General features: G+C 39.6%; 1 protein-coding gene across 1 annotated transcript in view; it reads right to left on the bottom strand.

Moving 5' to 3' along the window:
- Nucleotides 1-1,037: 1,037 nt before the first annotated feature.
- Nucleotides 1,038-16,970, bottom strand: part of LOC117294595 (cilia- and flagella-associated protein 58-like) — a 58,966-nt gene continuing 43,033 nt past the window's right edge. Inside the window, exons 15-16 of the mRNA XM_033777080.1 lie at nt 9,868-10,001; nt 1,038-4,181 (exon numbers count right to left, since the gene is read on the bottom strand). Of these exons, the coding sequence (XP_033632971.1) occupies nt 4,055-4,181; nt 9,868-10,001 (261 nt within the window). The 3' untranslated portion in view covers nt 1,038-4,054. The remainder of the gene's footprint in view (nt 4,182-9,867; nt 10,002-16,970) is intronic.

Raw genomic sequence — 16,970 nt, forward strand, 5'->3', positions numbered from 1 at the left:
ACAATGATACATTAGTTAAAATTAAAATCTTATCAGTTAACACACAAGAACTAATAACTAAGATTCAGGACACTCGTTTTCTGAACAAGTTTTTTAAAAGTTTATTGGAATAACATTCAAGTAGAAAATATTATTTACCGTGCAACTTTCTTTAAAAAAATACACCAGTAAGCTCATGTAGCTGCGAGTCACCATCATCAGAAACTGTCGAAAGACCGGGGGAAAAGTCACGTCATGGCTCTGCTTTTTACCGTGGAATTCTGCGCTTACGGCCCAACAGAACCGCCCACTTTTAAAAGGGCGCCTCAAGCGCAGAAGTGTGCGGTAAGCAGCGCATGGTAATGTTGACATGGTTTTTCCTTTGGGCGGAAAATGGTTTTAAGAATTTGTCCCCCATCTCACAATAACAGTATCTGTACAATCGGGAAGACCTATATATGCCATCATTTACTCCCAGTGTCACTGTGTGTTGTTTTAAAACACAACAAGAAAACAATGCTAACAGCACTCGGAATTAATTTAATATAGATGTTAAATTTGCATCGGGGATAGAGAGTATTTATTTGTATTTTACCCAAAACGCTGTGTGTAGCACTGTTTATTACTTGGTATACTTTCCCCGAGTCAAGTGTAAAACGGAATTGGGGAACGTACTGGGTATTCATCGGCGTATTGGGTGAAACACAATTTATACTCCAGTTAAAGGAACACGTTGCCTCGGATCGGTCGAGTTGGTCTTTGAAAAGCGTTTGTAACCATTTGTTATAAAATGCATATGGGTAGAAAGATGTTGTAAAAGTTGAATACAATGATCCACACAAACATGTCTCGAAATTGCACGGTTTTCCTTTTACCTCGTCAATTAACACAGTCGGCCATTTATGGGAGTCAAATGTTTGACTCCCATAAATGGCCGACCGTGTTAGTTCGCAAAGTAATATAAAGGGAAAACCACGCAATTTCGAGGCAAATTTGTACGGATCATTGTATTCTAAAATATCTTTTTAACCATTTTATAACAAACGGTTTCAAACGCTTTTTATAGATCAACTCGTCCGATCCAAGGCAACGTGTTCCTTTAACTTGTTAGAAAATTACATTTTTAGGAAGCAGATAGTACGTCACCGATACGAACCAAATAATGTACCGCACAACGGCCTTGTAACACGAGACAATTTTTCCCATGCAACTTGGAGGCAACCAACTGCAGTTATACATGCAACAGGACCACTTCGGTATCCTAGAGTAAGTAATATCTTACGATCTCTAAGAAGAATGTGAGAACATTTGAATGTGAATGCCTTCTCTTTTGGATAGTGCCTGGAACTGGTTGCATATAGATCGCCTCGTGTGGCATGGTCGTAACGTAAACTAGAGGTGCGGTAGCGTTCTCTAAGTATTATCAGTAGGATTCGAAAGTTTGCATGGTGGAAATACGATATGGAAAAGTTTGCTGTAACACCATGTAATGACTATCTCTAATGAGTTGGAGAACCACCCCAACTCATTAGAGATAGTCTTTACATGGTGTTACCGCAAACCTTTCCATAACTTAAGTAGTGTCGTTCTCACTCCATAACAGTCTGCACACCAGTGTAGAGTCCGTACAATTACTTGTAACAGTTTAAAGAAGGCATCCATGTTTTTATGAGAAACCCTCTGTTTTTATTGTGTTGATGAATCTAATGAAACAAACATACCCACAGAACAGGGGGTGTGTACCATTTCCAATAGAGAGAGAGAGATAGTAACTGCAAAACAGCACTTAATAATAATACATCACCCGGGCGCCACAGGGACCACTATATTAGAGTAAAATCCTGCCTGTGGCTTGTATACACAATGATTATGTTATGATACAGCGTCTGCTGTTATCCCCGTGGCTAACATAAATGCACAGTACTTCCTGCTGGGTGGGAGTCGAGTCTCTTAATCCACTTGCTGAGCCAACATACAATTTTTGTAATAACTTTTTGGCGGCCATTTAGATGTTGCTCAGAGGAGCAGAGATAGGTGACTGGTGGCGGTTCAACCTGAGGCTTTCACGAGTGAAAACTTTGAATGATTTGCGTACAACAAAATGGATTTTCAAATCGAGGCTTGCATGAAAATACATGCAAGCCCACGGTGGCCATTTAACAGGCCCAAGAAGGGTGCCTTACGCCACCCAACCCGCTCCCCTAGGATTGTATTTGCATCTGCTCTACATAAACACATGGCGGGGTAGAGGCTTATGGCCTTGTCACACGGGGCAACTTTTACATCAGGCAACCTAGTGGCAACCAACTGCCGTACATGCTACCCTGCAAGACCACTTTGGTAGCACATGAGTAATTATTTTTGTTAACCAGTGTGAGACAGCAGGAGGGTTGATGATACCATATTGCAGAATAACATAGTTAATGTGTCTTTCAATACAACATGGTGTTAAATGGTCAGACAGTAGGAGGGTTGACCGAGTAACGTGTAGATGCCTTCACCAAATGATACCACATTGCAGGCCAACTGTTAATGTGTCATTCAACACAGCGTATGTGATATTAAATGGTCAGACAGTAGGAGAGTTTACTATTCAATGTGTAGCTTTCACCACATGATACCATTTTGTAGGCCAACGTGTCATTCAAACAACATGATATTAAATGGTCAGACAGTAGGAGGGTTGACTGTGTAATTTGTAGATGAAGTCACCACAATATACCACCTTGCATGCTCACTGTCATCTCTAACCACGGAACCATGTTACAGATTACACCCACACTCAGTGTTTATCAGCAAGGACTCACGTTCAGCTTAGCTTAATACTTTCCCATTCTGCTCATCTCAAATGAAGATGGTCGTGACAGATATAGGGCAAACCAAACAAAGGGAAAACTGTCAAAATACAATTCTACCTGTCCTTGTGTTTTTGTTATCACAATATGAAAATCACCCAGATTATGGCTACAGAGTGACAGCGGTGATGTGTGCATCATGGCTATACACTTTGTCAGTTACAATCACTGTCGGTGTTTATTGTAGTTTTTGATTGTTTCACGGGGTAATGATTAACCAATTAATAACCCAGATCATGGCAGTTGCCCTAATGAAGGATTGGTTTGTCAACACACTGAAGAGAGACTAATCAAGTCACTCAGATGTCAACAAGCAACCCCCCCCCTTTCCTGGGGAGAATAAAGCAATGTTCACACTTGGCTGGATTGACTTGCAAAGCAGGAGTGTGTTGGCGACCCCAACCATAAACATGGTCAATCGGTTGAGCGTTTTCGCGTGTTCGGTCGAGGCGCGGTGACGAAGCTGTTCAGACCAACCGGCGTAAGACTCGTGTATTGCAATCATCAAATTTCAGGCCTTTATGCTTCCTTTTTTTTTGAAAGTGCAAGGGCACCAAGGCATTTTCTCCCAGGTAAAGGGCACCCTATGAGGAAATTGTAAACTTCTACTTGAACATTTCAAGGGCATCAAGGCAATAACCAAAGGACATGGAGGGAATCGCCTTTGTTACCTCCACGAATTATTAAGCCTGAAATGATCTTTATCACATTTCTTCAGCCGGCACAATACGTCCCCTCCAACATTATTTAACGATTTCCCTTTTATAGCAGAGCAAAATGCAACACAAAATGCTTTAGTTGCTACTAAAAACATCAGCAATTGCTACTCAATACTAGCATTCAGTGCGCACAAAGTATGTTAAGTCTGTGTGGAAATATTTTGCCATGCCAAAGTGCTGGGTGAAAACGTTCCCTGTTTGGCCATTATAACTGAAAGAGCTTGTTTAAGTAAATGTTAAATTAAAATCCTACAAAGAAGTTCCAGGGTCAAAGCAACCAAAACGCAACAAAGGGAATGTTATTTGTTTGCACCCTGGAAATAATAAAGCCATGTAATAATAATTATGCACGCTTTTATATTTAATTATAACATAAATGCATTCATAAATCCATTAACATTGAAGTAAATTATTTCCCAAGTGGACGGAACTCTCTTGTTTTGATAAAAAAAAAACGTAAGATATTTCGATTCTCAAGATCGCGGTTGAAGGTTGTTTCATCTATGACGTGACTTTACCCAGTCCGGGCTGCTTGAGGTTGAAACCACCGCCAGTGAAACGAGGGCCGTCCGTACGCTGTGGTTGGATGGGGGCTGAACCAGCCTGAGCCATTGACCGATCTCGCTCTCTAGAAATTGAAAAAAAAAGTAACAAAATTAAGAGTTATGTACACACTCGTTTTGACTTCATGCCTCTTTCAGACTTTAAGACACTGGACACTATTAATTGTCAAAGACTAGTCTTCACACTTGGTGTATCTCAACATGCATAAACAAAAAACTGTGAAAATTTGAGCTCAATCGGTCGTCGAAGTTGCGAGGTATTAATGGGGGAAAAAAACCTTGTCGCACCATAGCCACACGAAGTTGTGTGCTTTTTAGATGCTTGATTTCATGATCTCAAATTCTAAATCTGAGGTCTCGAAATCAAATTCGTTGAAAATGACTTCTTTCTCGAAAACTACATCAGTTCAGAGGGAGCCGTTTCTCACAATGTTTTTGTTACTATCAACCTCTCCCCATTACTCGTTACCAAGTAAGGTTTTATGCTGATAATTATTTTGAGTAATTACCAATAGTGTTCACTGCCTTTAAGGCGTTTTGATACCTTTGGTAGAGCAAGTTTTTGGCCATAACATGAACCCTTATCTCACTGTGAATGAAGTTGTATGTAATATTTATTAACATGAAGAATTTCAGCCTCATTAGTATTCAAGTTTTTGAGAGAAAAAAAAGGAAATTCACAGGGCAATATTTTCAGGAGAGCTGCATAAATCCGTTGTACGTATATACACAGTATAACAAATTATTTCATGAAATTGTTTCACGTATTACTCAAAAACTACAGCACATTAGAAGTTAATACTTTAAGGGAAGCTTTCTATATTAATATCTTTAAAGGCAGTGGACACTATTGGTAATTACTCAAAATAATTATTAGCATAAAACCTTTTTTGGTGACGAGTAATGGGGAGAGGTTGATAGTATAAAACATTATGAGAAACGGCTCCCTCTGAAATGCCATAGTTTTCGAGAAAGAAGTAATTTTCCACGAATTTGATTTAGAGACCTCAAGTTTAGAACTTGAGGTCTCGAAATCAACCATGTAAACGCACACAACTTCGTGTGATAAGGTTGTTTTTTCTTTCATTCTTATCTCGCAAAAGAACTGATTTGAGCATGCAATTCCCATCATTTTGATACCAAATTTGCATATATGTGATTGAGAATTGACATGGTTATGACATATTTTTACCAAAAAGATGGTATTTTACCCTAAAAATGTCAGATTTTAGTGGTTTCTGCCCTGACCACATGGTAAGTCCGATCGGGCTAAAAATTGCTGTGCATTCATTGCTCATAAGGACCTACAATCACAGCAATTTTTATCAAAATCGAAAACATGAGGTAAAAAAGTGCGTTGGTCTGACATGGAATGACCCATATAGTATAAAAAGAGAGAGAGGAAAGGTATAAACAATAAATATTTATTCTGAACTGTACAAAGCGGGCGAATTCATCCTAACAAAATACCCCATAGACATCTACATGTATTTAACCAGGGCAGCCATAAAACATATGTGAATATGAGTAGATCTAAAAGGCAGTGCATAGTGAGGTAGAATAATGAAAACAATTAGCACCGCAACTAATATAAATAGAGAGGGAAGAAAGATATAAATAATAAATATTTATTCCGAACTATACAAAGCGGGTGAATGCATTCAACAAAAATATCCCATAGACATCTTTGTATCCAGGGCAGCCATAAAATAAATGTAAATATGACTACATCTAAAAGGCAGTGCTATCTTTTAAAATAAACAAAAAAACATTCTCCCTGTATTTCCTGAAGAAAAATACATCAAAAAACACTGCTCCTCCAGAGAAATCAACATTGTTTATATTAAAGTGAGATTTGAATTGAAAGAATATTGGTTGAATCGATGGAGTGGGAAACCCACTTAAGTGGAAGAAAAATCCGAAGAGATTTCGAGCAGATTCTAAAAAGGAAACGGTATTGTGAAGATTTTACTGATAAGAGAACTCATTCACGCAATACATAAATTGTTAGAACAACTGACGTGTAAGAAAAGCAGAACAAGTCATGCTGATTGAGGCAAAGAGACTATATTCCCAAGAAAAATGGCACCAAGTCCGGGCAAAAATATGACACAAACATGAAGAAGAAATTATGTGAAAAACTCTGTTCTGGACAGTAAAAAAAAAAAAATGTTGATATAAATAAAAAAAATGAGACAAGGGCCAAATTTCATCTGAACGACTCCAAAAACTAAAGGTATACTTTTGGTTATTGTCAACAACCAGTATCCTCACCTGGTGTATCCCAACAAATGCACTAAAAACAATATGTGACCATTTTGACTCAATTGGTCGTCGAAGTTGCGAGAGATGGACGACAAAACATGAAATTTAGAGCGAAATTACTTCTTTCTCAAAAACTACGTTACTTCAGAGGGAGCCGTTTCTCACAATGTTTTATACTATCAACAGCTCGTCACCAGCTCGTTATGCTAACAATATTTTGAGTTAATTGCCAATAGTGTCCACTGCCTTTAAATGAGGACAGCTGTGATAAGGTTAACGACACAAACATCCACTCATGATGAGAATATCTATCTGTGTGAGGGTCTGTGACAAAGGCTAAGAGAGTCAACGACACCTCTCAATAGATTGCTCTTCATCGGCTTGAGGACCTCATAAGCCTCAGGGTGAGGATGACGCCTCCTGTCAGTTACAACAGGGCGTGAGGCGACTTACATTAAAGCAATCCTAAAAGTCGTTAAAAGCACTGTACACTAATGGTAACTACTCAAAATAATTGTTAGCATAAAAGCTTACTTGGTAACGAGCAATGGGAGTTGTTTATAGTATACAACATTGTAAGTATAGGCAGATGAAAGCACACACATCATTCTCTTGCAATTTCGATGACCAATGAGTCCAAATTTTCACAGAGTTGTTATTTGATGCATTTGTTGGGATACGCCAAGTGTGAATACTGGCCTTTGAAATTGCCAAACGGGTCCAGTGCCTTTTAAGCATATAGTTGTCGTGGCACTCAGTAACCTTGCAAATGTATACAGATTTGTTCATGTGTCTTATTATGTACTCGGAAAAAAAGGTCTCGACATTTTCGAACACTTAGCTAGCCTAGAAAGTAACGTGAAGAGGGTATAGGATTAAAGCGTAGTACTGTATGTAAAGTTGGTATTATTTGAGTAGAAAAAGAGTTCACGCATGCATCAGTAAAATACGCGTAAACTAAGATATTTTTACGGAAGGTCACGGCAAACATTTCAACAAGCTGTTAACAAAGCACATCAAGTAGCAATATATATGCTTGAAAGGTTGCCAGCTACAACAGCATAAACATGTGATGGTATTCTGATCATGATTGTTTTCGTTTATGGAAAAAACGTTGATACACTAACACATAAAATATAATGGATACAAATATGAAACTTTAGATCTCATCATAGTGGGGGTGAATTTTACATAAAATATATGATTGCCTAAACGTGTTACTCTACGTGTGTAGATAACATTTATGTGGAAGCTTTGTAAACTATTGTTAATTGTGCACCTGTTAGGCCTAGCTTAGGGCTCGTATTACACGGAGGCCAGAGTCTCTGTTGCCCTGGTCTTGGCCTCTGTATCCCAGTTAAAAAAAATGATCCCATCGACCTTACGATCTTCCAAAGGAGGCCCTTTACACAAAATGAAATATGGCCTTGCCCTCTCAAAGATTAATATCCAGACCAGGGTCTCTGTTGCCCTGGTCTTGGCCTCTGTACCCCCTTCAAACAATTTCCCATTGGCCTTACGATCTTCTAAAGGAAGCCCTTTCACAAAATGAATTATTGCCTTGCCCTACTCAAAGATGAATATCGAGGCCACGGTCTCTGGTCCCGGTCTAGGCCTCTGTACCCAAGTTAAAAAAATGTACCCCAGTTAAAAAAAATGATCCCATTGCCCTAACGATCTTCCAAAGGAAGCCCTTTTCACAAAATGAAATATTGCCTTGCCCTCTCAAAGATGAATAACCAGTCCAGGGTCTCTGTTGCCCTGGTCTTGGCCTCTGTACCCCCTTCAAAAATGCTCCCATTGGCCTAACGATCTTCCAAAGGAAGCTCTTTTCACAAAATGAAGATTGCCTTGGCCTCTCGACGATGAATATCCAGACCAGGGTCTCTGTTGCCCTGGTCTTGGCTTCGTACCCCCTTCAAACAATTTCCCATTGGCCTTACGATCTTCTAAAGGAAGCCCTTTCACAAAATGAAGATTGCCTTGCCCTGTTATATCATGGAGGTAGCTATATCCAGGCCTGCCAGCTCCTACTGATGCTCTTCTCTTCCTCCATACATGGAGAGACGAATTAGGACAGTATCAGGTCGTTGCTCCGTGTGGAAAAGCGCACATATAGATCTCCCCGTGACTCAGATCTACAGATCACTACAGGTGACCCATCATGGCTTTCCATAAGCATGCACTTTTCAGGCAATAAACCAATATTACACGATTCCCGACTCCCCTCCGGTCAACTAATACCACTAATAGTAACCCATGAGCTCTTGTTTGTTGATACGAGACACACACACAGGGCACACAGCCTTTACCCGTCCAAAACGCTTAGGCGTGACCCTGTCAACTAACAGTAAAAACAGCATTTGTGTACTGGGAGCTCCCTGAGCTATTCATTTTATATCTTAATGGCATCTTGCCGATTGCATTCTGGGTTGTATTTTATTTCCGAGAGGATGGAGGGATGGGGGGGGGGGGGGTAATTCAACGGCACGGTGATCATAATCTTGATGGAAAACATTTTCAGCCTGTAGCCTGTGGGAGAGTGTGTGAGCACTAGCAGAAAGGAGCAATCCAATCTGGGGTTTCATCCAGTATTCCAATATGGACAAATCCCTTCCTGCCTTAACGGTGGATTTAGAGACGAACATTATGAGTTGAGATGATAAGAAGTTATCTCTCATGAATAGCAAAGGAAAAAAAAGTTTTTAATACCAAATAACTAAAAACCAAGATTAGGTGACATTTTGTTTTCTTAAAATGATCAATAACCTACTAACATTCTAGTTTTGACGACAGGCAGCCTTCACGGTAGAAGTGCTGTTCCTATTTTGCCTGGGTGAAAGGCAAACAGATGTAGAGACTTTTTCGCAAGACTGGCAGATGATAGATCATGGATAATTAATCTAAATTGATGCCTCAATGACAAACAGACAACTCCGAGTCTGTTTGAAGTTTCTTCCGTCGTCAATAATCAATACTGTGCGCTGCAGGGCCAAGTTAAAGGGATTGAGGCTGGTTTTCCCGTAGAGTTAGTACTGGATACTGGATACTATTGGTAATTACTCAAAATAATTATCAGCATAAAAACTGACTTGGTAACAAGCAATGGAGAGCTGTTGATAGCATAAAACATTGTAAGAAACGAATCCCTCTGAAGTAACGTATAGTTTTCGAGAAAGAAGTAATTTCTCAGTAGACTTCGTGTGACATAAAGGGTGTGTTTTCTTTCCATATTATCTCGCAACCTTGTTGACCAATTGAGCTCAAATTTTCACAGGTTTGTTATTTTATGCATAATGTTGAGACACACCAAGTGAGAAGACTGGTCTTTGACAATTACCAATAGTGTCCAGTGTCTTTAAACGTTGTGGTATCTATTCTGTGTAAGAACGCTATATAACTGCTTGGATTATAACTATTACTAGTATTGTTATAACTTCCATGAACAAACTAATCTATACAGTGTCTGTGTCATTCGATGCTTACCTGACTTGTTGGTCCTTTCGTTTCTGTGTGTAGTACTTCTTCTTCACTTCTTGTAGCTCTCTAGCAAGTCGTTCTATCTCGTACTTATACTCCTGAACTTGAGACTCGTACATGTTCAGCTCTGATGCCATCCCCTATAAAGAGTGAGTCAACAATAAGAAGGAGAAAGAAGTTAAAATCATGAGTGTGTGCCAAACTCATTCCCAGTGGTATGGTCTCGGCCTAATAAATGAGTAACAAACAAAAATGGATAAAGAAGTTAAACTCATGAGGGGGTGTGCGTGTGTGTGTGTGTGTGCCAACCTTGTTCCCAGTGGTGTCTGATCCGATCTTGCCAAGTATTGATATGGACCATAACATTTGGTAAACAAACCGAGCTGATTGACATGGACGGCCGAATGTTAGCAAAACACTCACTGTCTGAATATATGTTTTTATTGGTTCAACATTTTCTGCAAACTTTCATTTCAATATGTACCTCCAGTGGGGGCATATTTCCTTTGTTTTTGATAGTTGGATAACCGTTTTGGACTATAGGGTGAGCCACCTGTATAAGGTATGACGTCAATGCTCAAATGGCTACTTGATCCTCCCATGTTTTTGTGCTTGGTAGCAAGCATGCAGTCAACGGCTATATCAAATGTTGGGAAACAGACAAGAGACACACACACACACTCCCCGGTTGGAGAGATATCCGAACATGGTTACCCTAAACAGATTGATATAAATGCATGAGGAGGGAATCCAAAGGTGAATGTTCAACTCATCAGTGGAATAATACAGCATCCCCAACGTCCTCACGAACAGAGTTCATATTTCCTAATTTAAATATGTTGGTACTCGTGTTGAGGTTGGGGTTTTGTTTCTTTCTCTCTTGACGTTTTCCAAAGTTGATACATGTTAACGGTGCTATCGTGTTGCACTCTCTTGGACTGGCTATAAAACCCCTTTCACCCGAGAGCAATTTAGCTAGTGTCCCTTGCTAGTGGTTGTACAATTTTAACAAAAATGTACCTTATGGACAGCAATTTTCTCTGCTGTCAAGTTCTCTTGCAAAATCTTGTCAAGCATTGCTATAACCATGCTAAAATCAAGCAAGGGACCCCAGTTAAATTTCTGTCGTGTGAAGAGCACTATTAAAAGAAGGGCCATCAAATTGCTCCCTTAAATTGGAGTTGGGCACTACCTGCGTAATTAATGAACTCTGAAAAAAATTGTTTGACAGCTTTGGCTTTTTAAGATGTCTAACCGCGGGCAAAGTTTGGGTTGGAATTTGTCACAAAGAGTTAAAGGGAAAAGTGCGAGTCTGACTAAGGGAACTGACTACTAACAGTTTCATTGCTTGTTGGTTGTTCTTTTGTAGAGAGCAGCGCCATGAGCGACGCTTGCGGCGGATACCGGCGCTATAAAAGTGTCCATTGTTTTTATAATTATTATTGGTTCAATTTGTTTTTGGTTCAATTTGTTTTGGGTTCATACAGAAAGCTTGACTAGAGTGGGATTTAAAACAGTGATCTTCAAATAAACGTGTCGGTGCTCTAAAAACTGAGCCGATTCGCCCTTATAATGACCGTCTCCCAATATTGTTGTCAACATCTTTGTTCGGAATGAATGCCAGTCATAAGTCATTTGTATATGTGTGTAACTTTACTCCCCTCTTTTGGAGACTAAAATTTATTCCAGAATACCAATCTCAAAAGAAAACCATTTCAATGGATAAGAATGGCCATTTTCAGAAGAGAGAAAATGAGAATTTCTCATACAAATTAGAGCAGCTAAGTGTCGTATATTTGAACAAGTTGGCAATTTGATAACCAAATGCCAATGGACCCAACTTTAGAGAAAACCCAGTCTCAATGGAGGCAAATGAAGGCACTTAGTTTGTAAATTCTTTGGATATATTTGTTAACTCTACAACTCTATGGAGCACAAATCGATGCTGGATAAAAAGGCTATTTCATCCTCAAAGAGTTCTGACGGAGAATCTGAGACTAGTCGACAAACATCACCAGCGATGGCTTTATAAATAAATATATTAAACAAAACTTCTTTTTGTCCTTTGATAACTTGTAGGCCTACTCGTTTTGAATATCTGAGAGAGGCTAAAAAAAAAAGGGTAAATTGGGGGGGGGGGGGCGACAAGGAAAAAGGGGAATCCGATACTTATAAGTGCATTAAACTTAATGTGTTCAGGCTATATGAGCAGTACGTCATTGCCTGCAGAACATCATGCGTGTTTGCACAGGCATAGAGTGGGAATTATCCAGTACCCATCAGTGGCAAAGAGAAGGGCTAGACCCCCTCTTTCTTTCACCCTAAAGAGGAGGTGGTTAGCCACTGAATCTGCTGGGAAGAAGTAACATTCTTAGCGATCAAAAGAAAGAAAATCTGACTCCTCGTTCGGTTTATGTGTTCACCCACAGGAGAAAGTGACTCAACTCACTGCTTTGGATGCAATTTCAATGAAAAGGTTCCATTGGGAATTGATTGGTGCAGGTTGCTATAAATGTTTTCCTTTTTGTATGCAGTGAAAGAGCCTGTTACACTAAGCAAGGATGCCAAAGTTAAGTAAAAGACACTTTTGCTATGAATAGATTTCTCTTCTGTCTGAAACTTGGTATCCACAAGGATAAAGACAGGCACTGGTCCTACGGGCTCTCTGATTACATTAAATAATGGTGAAATTAGATAAACGCGCAGTGACCAATAAGCTTTCTATATCTGTGCTGTCAGACACACTTTTGGTCGTCTGTGGTGTGCCAAGTTTGTATTTAGTGTGAGATGTACATGCACGCATGTAATGTTTATTTAAATATATGCATGTACGTAGGATTTGACTTTGAATCCCAATGTGATATGAATGAGAGGTCAAAGGTACATTTGTACGGATCCGGACACTCGCTCAAAGCTGGTATCTGGCGTAGTTCACGAGCCTCGATCTATGACGTCAGTTGTTCATGCTATTTGTATTGGTGCATTCGTTTAGCTACCCTGGGTCGACCCCGGTACGTTCGAATACCTTTTACGTAATTCTAGGGACTCACCCGGTTCACTAAAAAGAGTGGGTCGTCACTTGGGGGTGTCACCGCGAGAGGGCGAGTGTGATCTTTCGATTAGCTCTTGTCAGGGGCTCACCCGAGTGAAACCGCGGGGTCGACCCAGGGAAGCTAATCGAACGCACCGAACAAGTAGATCCATGCACCATTATTGCATGACGCGCCATGTTTTATTTGAATAGCCAGGCAATGTCAATCTGTGTTGTAGTTCCAAAACAATAAGGCTACGAGCTCATCCTGCCATCTTTTTTTTGCCCATCAGTTTTAGCCCGCACTCCCTGCTTTGTTCAAACAAGAGAGCCCTTGGGACCCCCCCCCCCTGTGTTTGCTCAAGATCGAGTGACACTTCCGGCATTAGAACAAGAAAATTGCATATGATACAGATCTTTACGGTTGATTAATATCTTCATTTTAATAAAAACGGGCAGTTTATGGCCTTGTTATTTGTAACTGGGTAGCTGCCGATAATTGCCGACAGGCAGGTAGTAAATTATGTGATAAAACCATCAGATCTCTTGGAATTAATTACTCGGTATAAGTTAAAGGGCACTGGACACGTGACTGCTTAGGCGTTTTTAATTTCGCGCGAAATAGAGTAACTACATGTATTGTGGCTGTGGTTCATGCCTCATTGTTCAAACATTTTTTAGGAACATTGATGATTCCCATTGCTTTAATGTGATGGAAATACACTTGGGCATATTAAATGGTCCCAATATTCAACTACGAAAAAGGCTTGCCATGACTATTTTATAGCCCAGGGCATAACAAATTTCTGCCGAGTTATTCTTTGTGCTATTTTACCTTTAGGCGTTTCCTGATTAGACGAGCATCATAAAATCAGTGCACATACCAAATGGGGGAACATATAAAGAGGGGGTGATACTGAACACCTCGCTTATCAAACAAATGTGTGATTATGAAGAAGGGGAAGATGAACACACGGGGTGAGCTCATATTAGGTACCTTCGGGAGACCAAGGACAAAACATAGCATGGAAAATAAAAGGAATCTGCAGTCCTTCTGATTTGAAAATCACATGCGTGTGGGAAAAAGCACTCCTCGATTTTCCCGAGGGGTGTGATTTTCGGAGTGAAATTGTTAGCGCGTAGCGCGACGCCATTACGGCGTGGGGTCTGGGGCCCGCTTTATTACGGAGTCAACGTATGGAAATATTCTAAAGACCGGGGTGGTCCACAAGATATTTTGTCTATACAAATCTTAACTCTACGGGGACAATGGAAAGAACAGAAGATGTCTACACAAAGATGCATATAATGTGGTTTCATGAGTGTGAGTGGCTATTGTTATCATGGAGGGGGCTTTGTTGGATCATACGTACGTACTCTTCAGTCAGATTATAATGAATCAGGAAGGGCTACCCCCTGCTTCTCAGTCTGAGATATGTGAGACGCCTTTGGTTCGCGCAATAAATTAATCAGCATTTTATGGGGTGGGGGGGGGATGAGCCAACAATGGCAATTGTCAATATGGTTTAATGTATGGGTGATTGTCAATTGCAATGCATCTCTGCACTTTATGTGACTCGGCACATGAAATTACAAAACATGTGAAAAGATGCAGCTCAATCGGCCATTGGAGTCACGACAATAGTGCACATTCCATTATACGTTTTTTCTGTCTTTAAACGTCATGATCTCAAAACTAATTTGTTAACTCATCTCTCACTAACTACAGCCTTTCAGGCAAACAGTTAATGTCCAACCTTGACCACTACCATAAGTAAATCTGAGAACTTTTATCTAAAATATCTTAGAAATTTGTGCATGTACCCTGTAATCATTTCTTCACTATAGGATCTAATAAAGATTAATTGAATTGAATTGAATCGAAAGGGGGAAAAACGAAATCCTATGTATTGGTCTGTTTATGTTCGTGTGTGATCAGCAAACTACCCTACTCACGAGACGACCTAGAATGACCCAAGTCAATTTGATTTGATTTTCAAAACGTATTTGTTCTGAACTGAATTAATTTTGTTTAGATGTAACTTGTGACCAAGCAAGGCATTGTTTCGTAGACCATGTTATTCAAATCTAATTCGCGAATGGCTCCCTGCTTGTGTGCCCATGTAAAAGTCACGCTACCCCTTGGTGCCCCTTTAATTAAATGCTTTTATTAAAGCAATCGCACAACATCGGTAAACAGTATTGTCCAAAGGCCCATCACACTTCGTGTATCACAACTTACATATAAAATAACAAACCTGTGAAAATTTAGACTCAATCGGTCATCGGAGTCGGGAGAAAATAACGGGGGAAACCCACCCTTGCTTCTGCATGTTTCGCCGTGTCAAGGCATGTGTTTAAAATAAATCCGTTATTCTCGAGAACTGATAATTGTTTTAATGTTTTCTCAAAAAGTAAAGCATTTCATGGAATAATATTTCAAGGGAAGTCTTTCACCATTACCTTCTGTAAACCCTGTATTGATTGTAAATCTGTGAACTTTTAATTTTTGTTCTGCTCAGAAAGTGCTCAATGGCTTTAACATAATAGCTGCACATTCAAACTGAATGAAAAGTGCTGTAACCTTGACAAGATATACAGGCCCGCTGGCTTCACTTGTGACAAGACCACTCCACCTTGTTACCACACAAATACAATTCCAGCATTAGGTTAATTTGACGTGCCCAAGAAAATAACAGTAACTGGATTAAGACATAAACCTGAAGGCTAGGAGTACTTTTCGAGATCGTCTTCATACTCAACTCTTACTTGTACAGTATATATACAAAGTCAGAAAAGAAGAGACTCGACAAAAGACTGAAATTTTCAGTGAAATTAAATTGCAACTTTGCTGATGGGGGGAATGATTTAAACCAGCTCATTGGGGGGCTACAGTCTAGACCAAGAGTGTGTGTTAACCGAGATTCTGCTTCTCGGTGCATTGCTCAAAAAGTATTTCATGCATGCATTAAATAGTTCATATTTTCACTCTATTTCCCTCGTCTTGCACCCCTAGTCTCTTCCTATAGGCAATACATTCTCAACAACTCTTATTAATTAATAAAAAATTCGATATTTAGGTTTTGTATGTTTATTTCAGTCGCACCTGTAGGCCTACGTGCCTTTCTAACAAATGTGATCGGTCCACACCCCCCCCCCCCCCCCCCCGGGCTCCACATATTTTTCTCGAATGCCAAGTTCTGAGACGGGTTTAAGATACCGATCCACTAACTGCAGATTATGTAGTAAAATAGGCCATTATCTAAACATGATCACCCTAATCCATCAACATTTGAACCTATACTTGTGCATTTAAGTCAGAAAACACAAATTTCTGCGAAAACATCCACCCCCTGAGAATCTTCGTCATGTAACATATTGTCTACAAATGCATGTTTTTTTGCCTCAAATGGAGATAGCATGTTGTCTTTGAGGGTAGTGATTATTTCGGAAGGAGAGTGATCATTGTACGAGTACATGTAGAACAGGAGAAAAGTAACGCACAACACACATATCCTGGCCAGGAATCGAACCTTGACTAAAGTTTAAGAGGCGAGCACTTTACATAATAGCCACTCAAGCCATCCCATAACAAAACATGCTTTCCACTTTTGAATGAAACTTCTGGCAATGTTTCACCTACAGCTACAAAGTGTCTTTGTTTTGAAAGTACAAAAAAAGGCACTGGACAAAAAAACCACTTGGTTTGGTGTATTCCAACGCATCAAATAAAAAACCTGTGGAATTTGGGCTAAATAAAATTGTCAAGAGAATAAAAACACCTTTCCCTATGTGTGCTTTCAGATGCATAATAAAAGGCTGCAGCTAAAGTTGTTTGTTAATATTTGAATAAGAAATTATAACTACGTTAGTTCAGAGGAAACCGTTTCTCGCAATGTCTTATACTATCAATAGCTCCCCACTGCTCGTTACCAAGTAAGTTTTAAACTAACAATATTTTGATTAATTACCAATTAGTGTCTAGTGCCTTTCATGACCAAAATAAGATAACTTGGATAAATAGTTTGTTTCCTCTCGACAAACTTCAATTCCGAAATTGAAGACAAAATACATGTTC

Source organism: Asterias rubens, chromosome 9, assembly GCF_902459465.1.
Source record: "Asterias rubens chromosome 9, eAstRub1.3, whole genome shotgun sequence".
Taxonomy (NCBI): Eukaryota; Metazoa; Echinodermata; class Asteroidea; order Forcipulatida; family Asteriidae; genus Asterias; species Asterias rubens.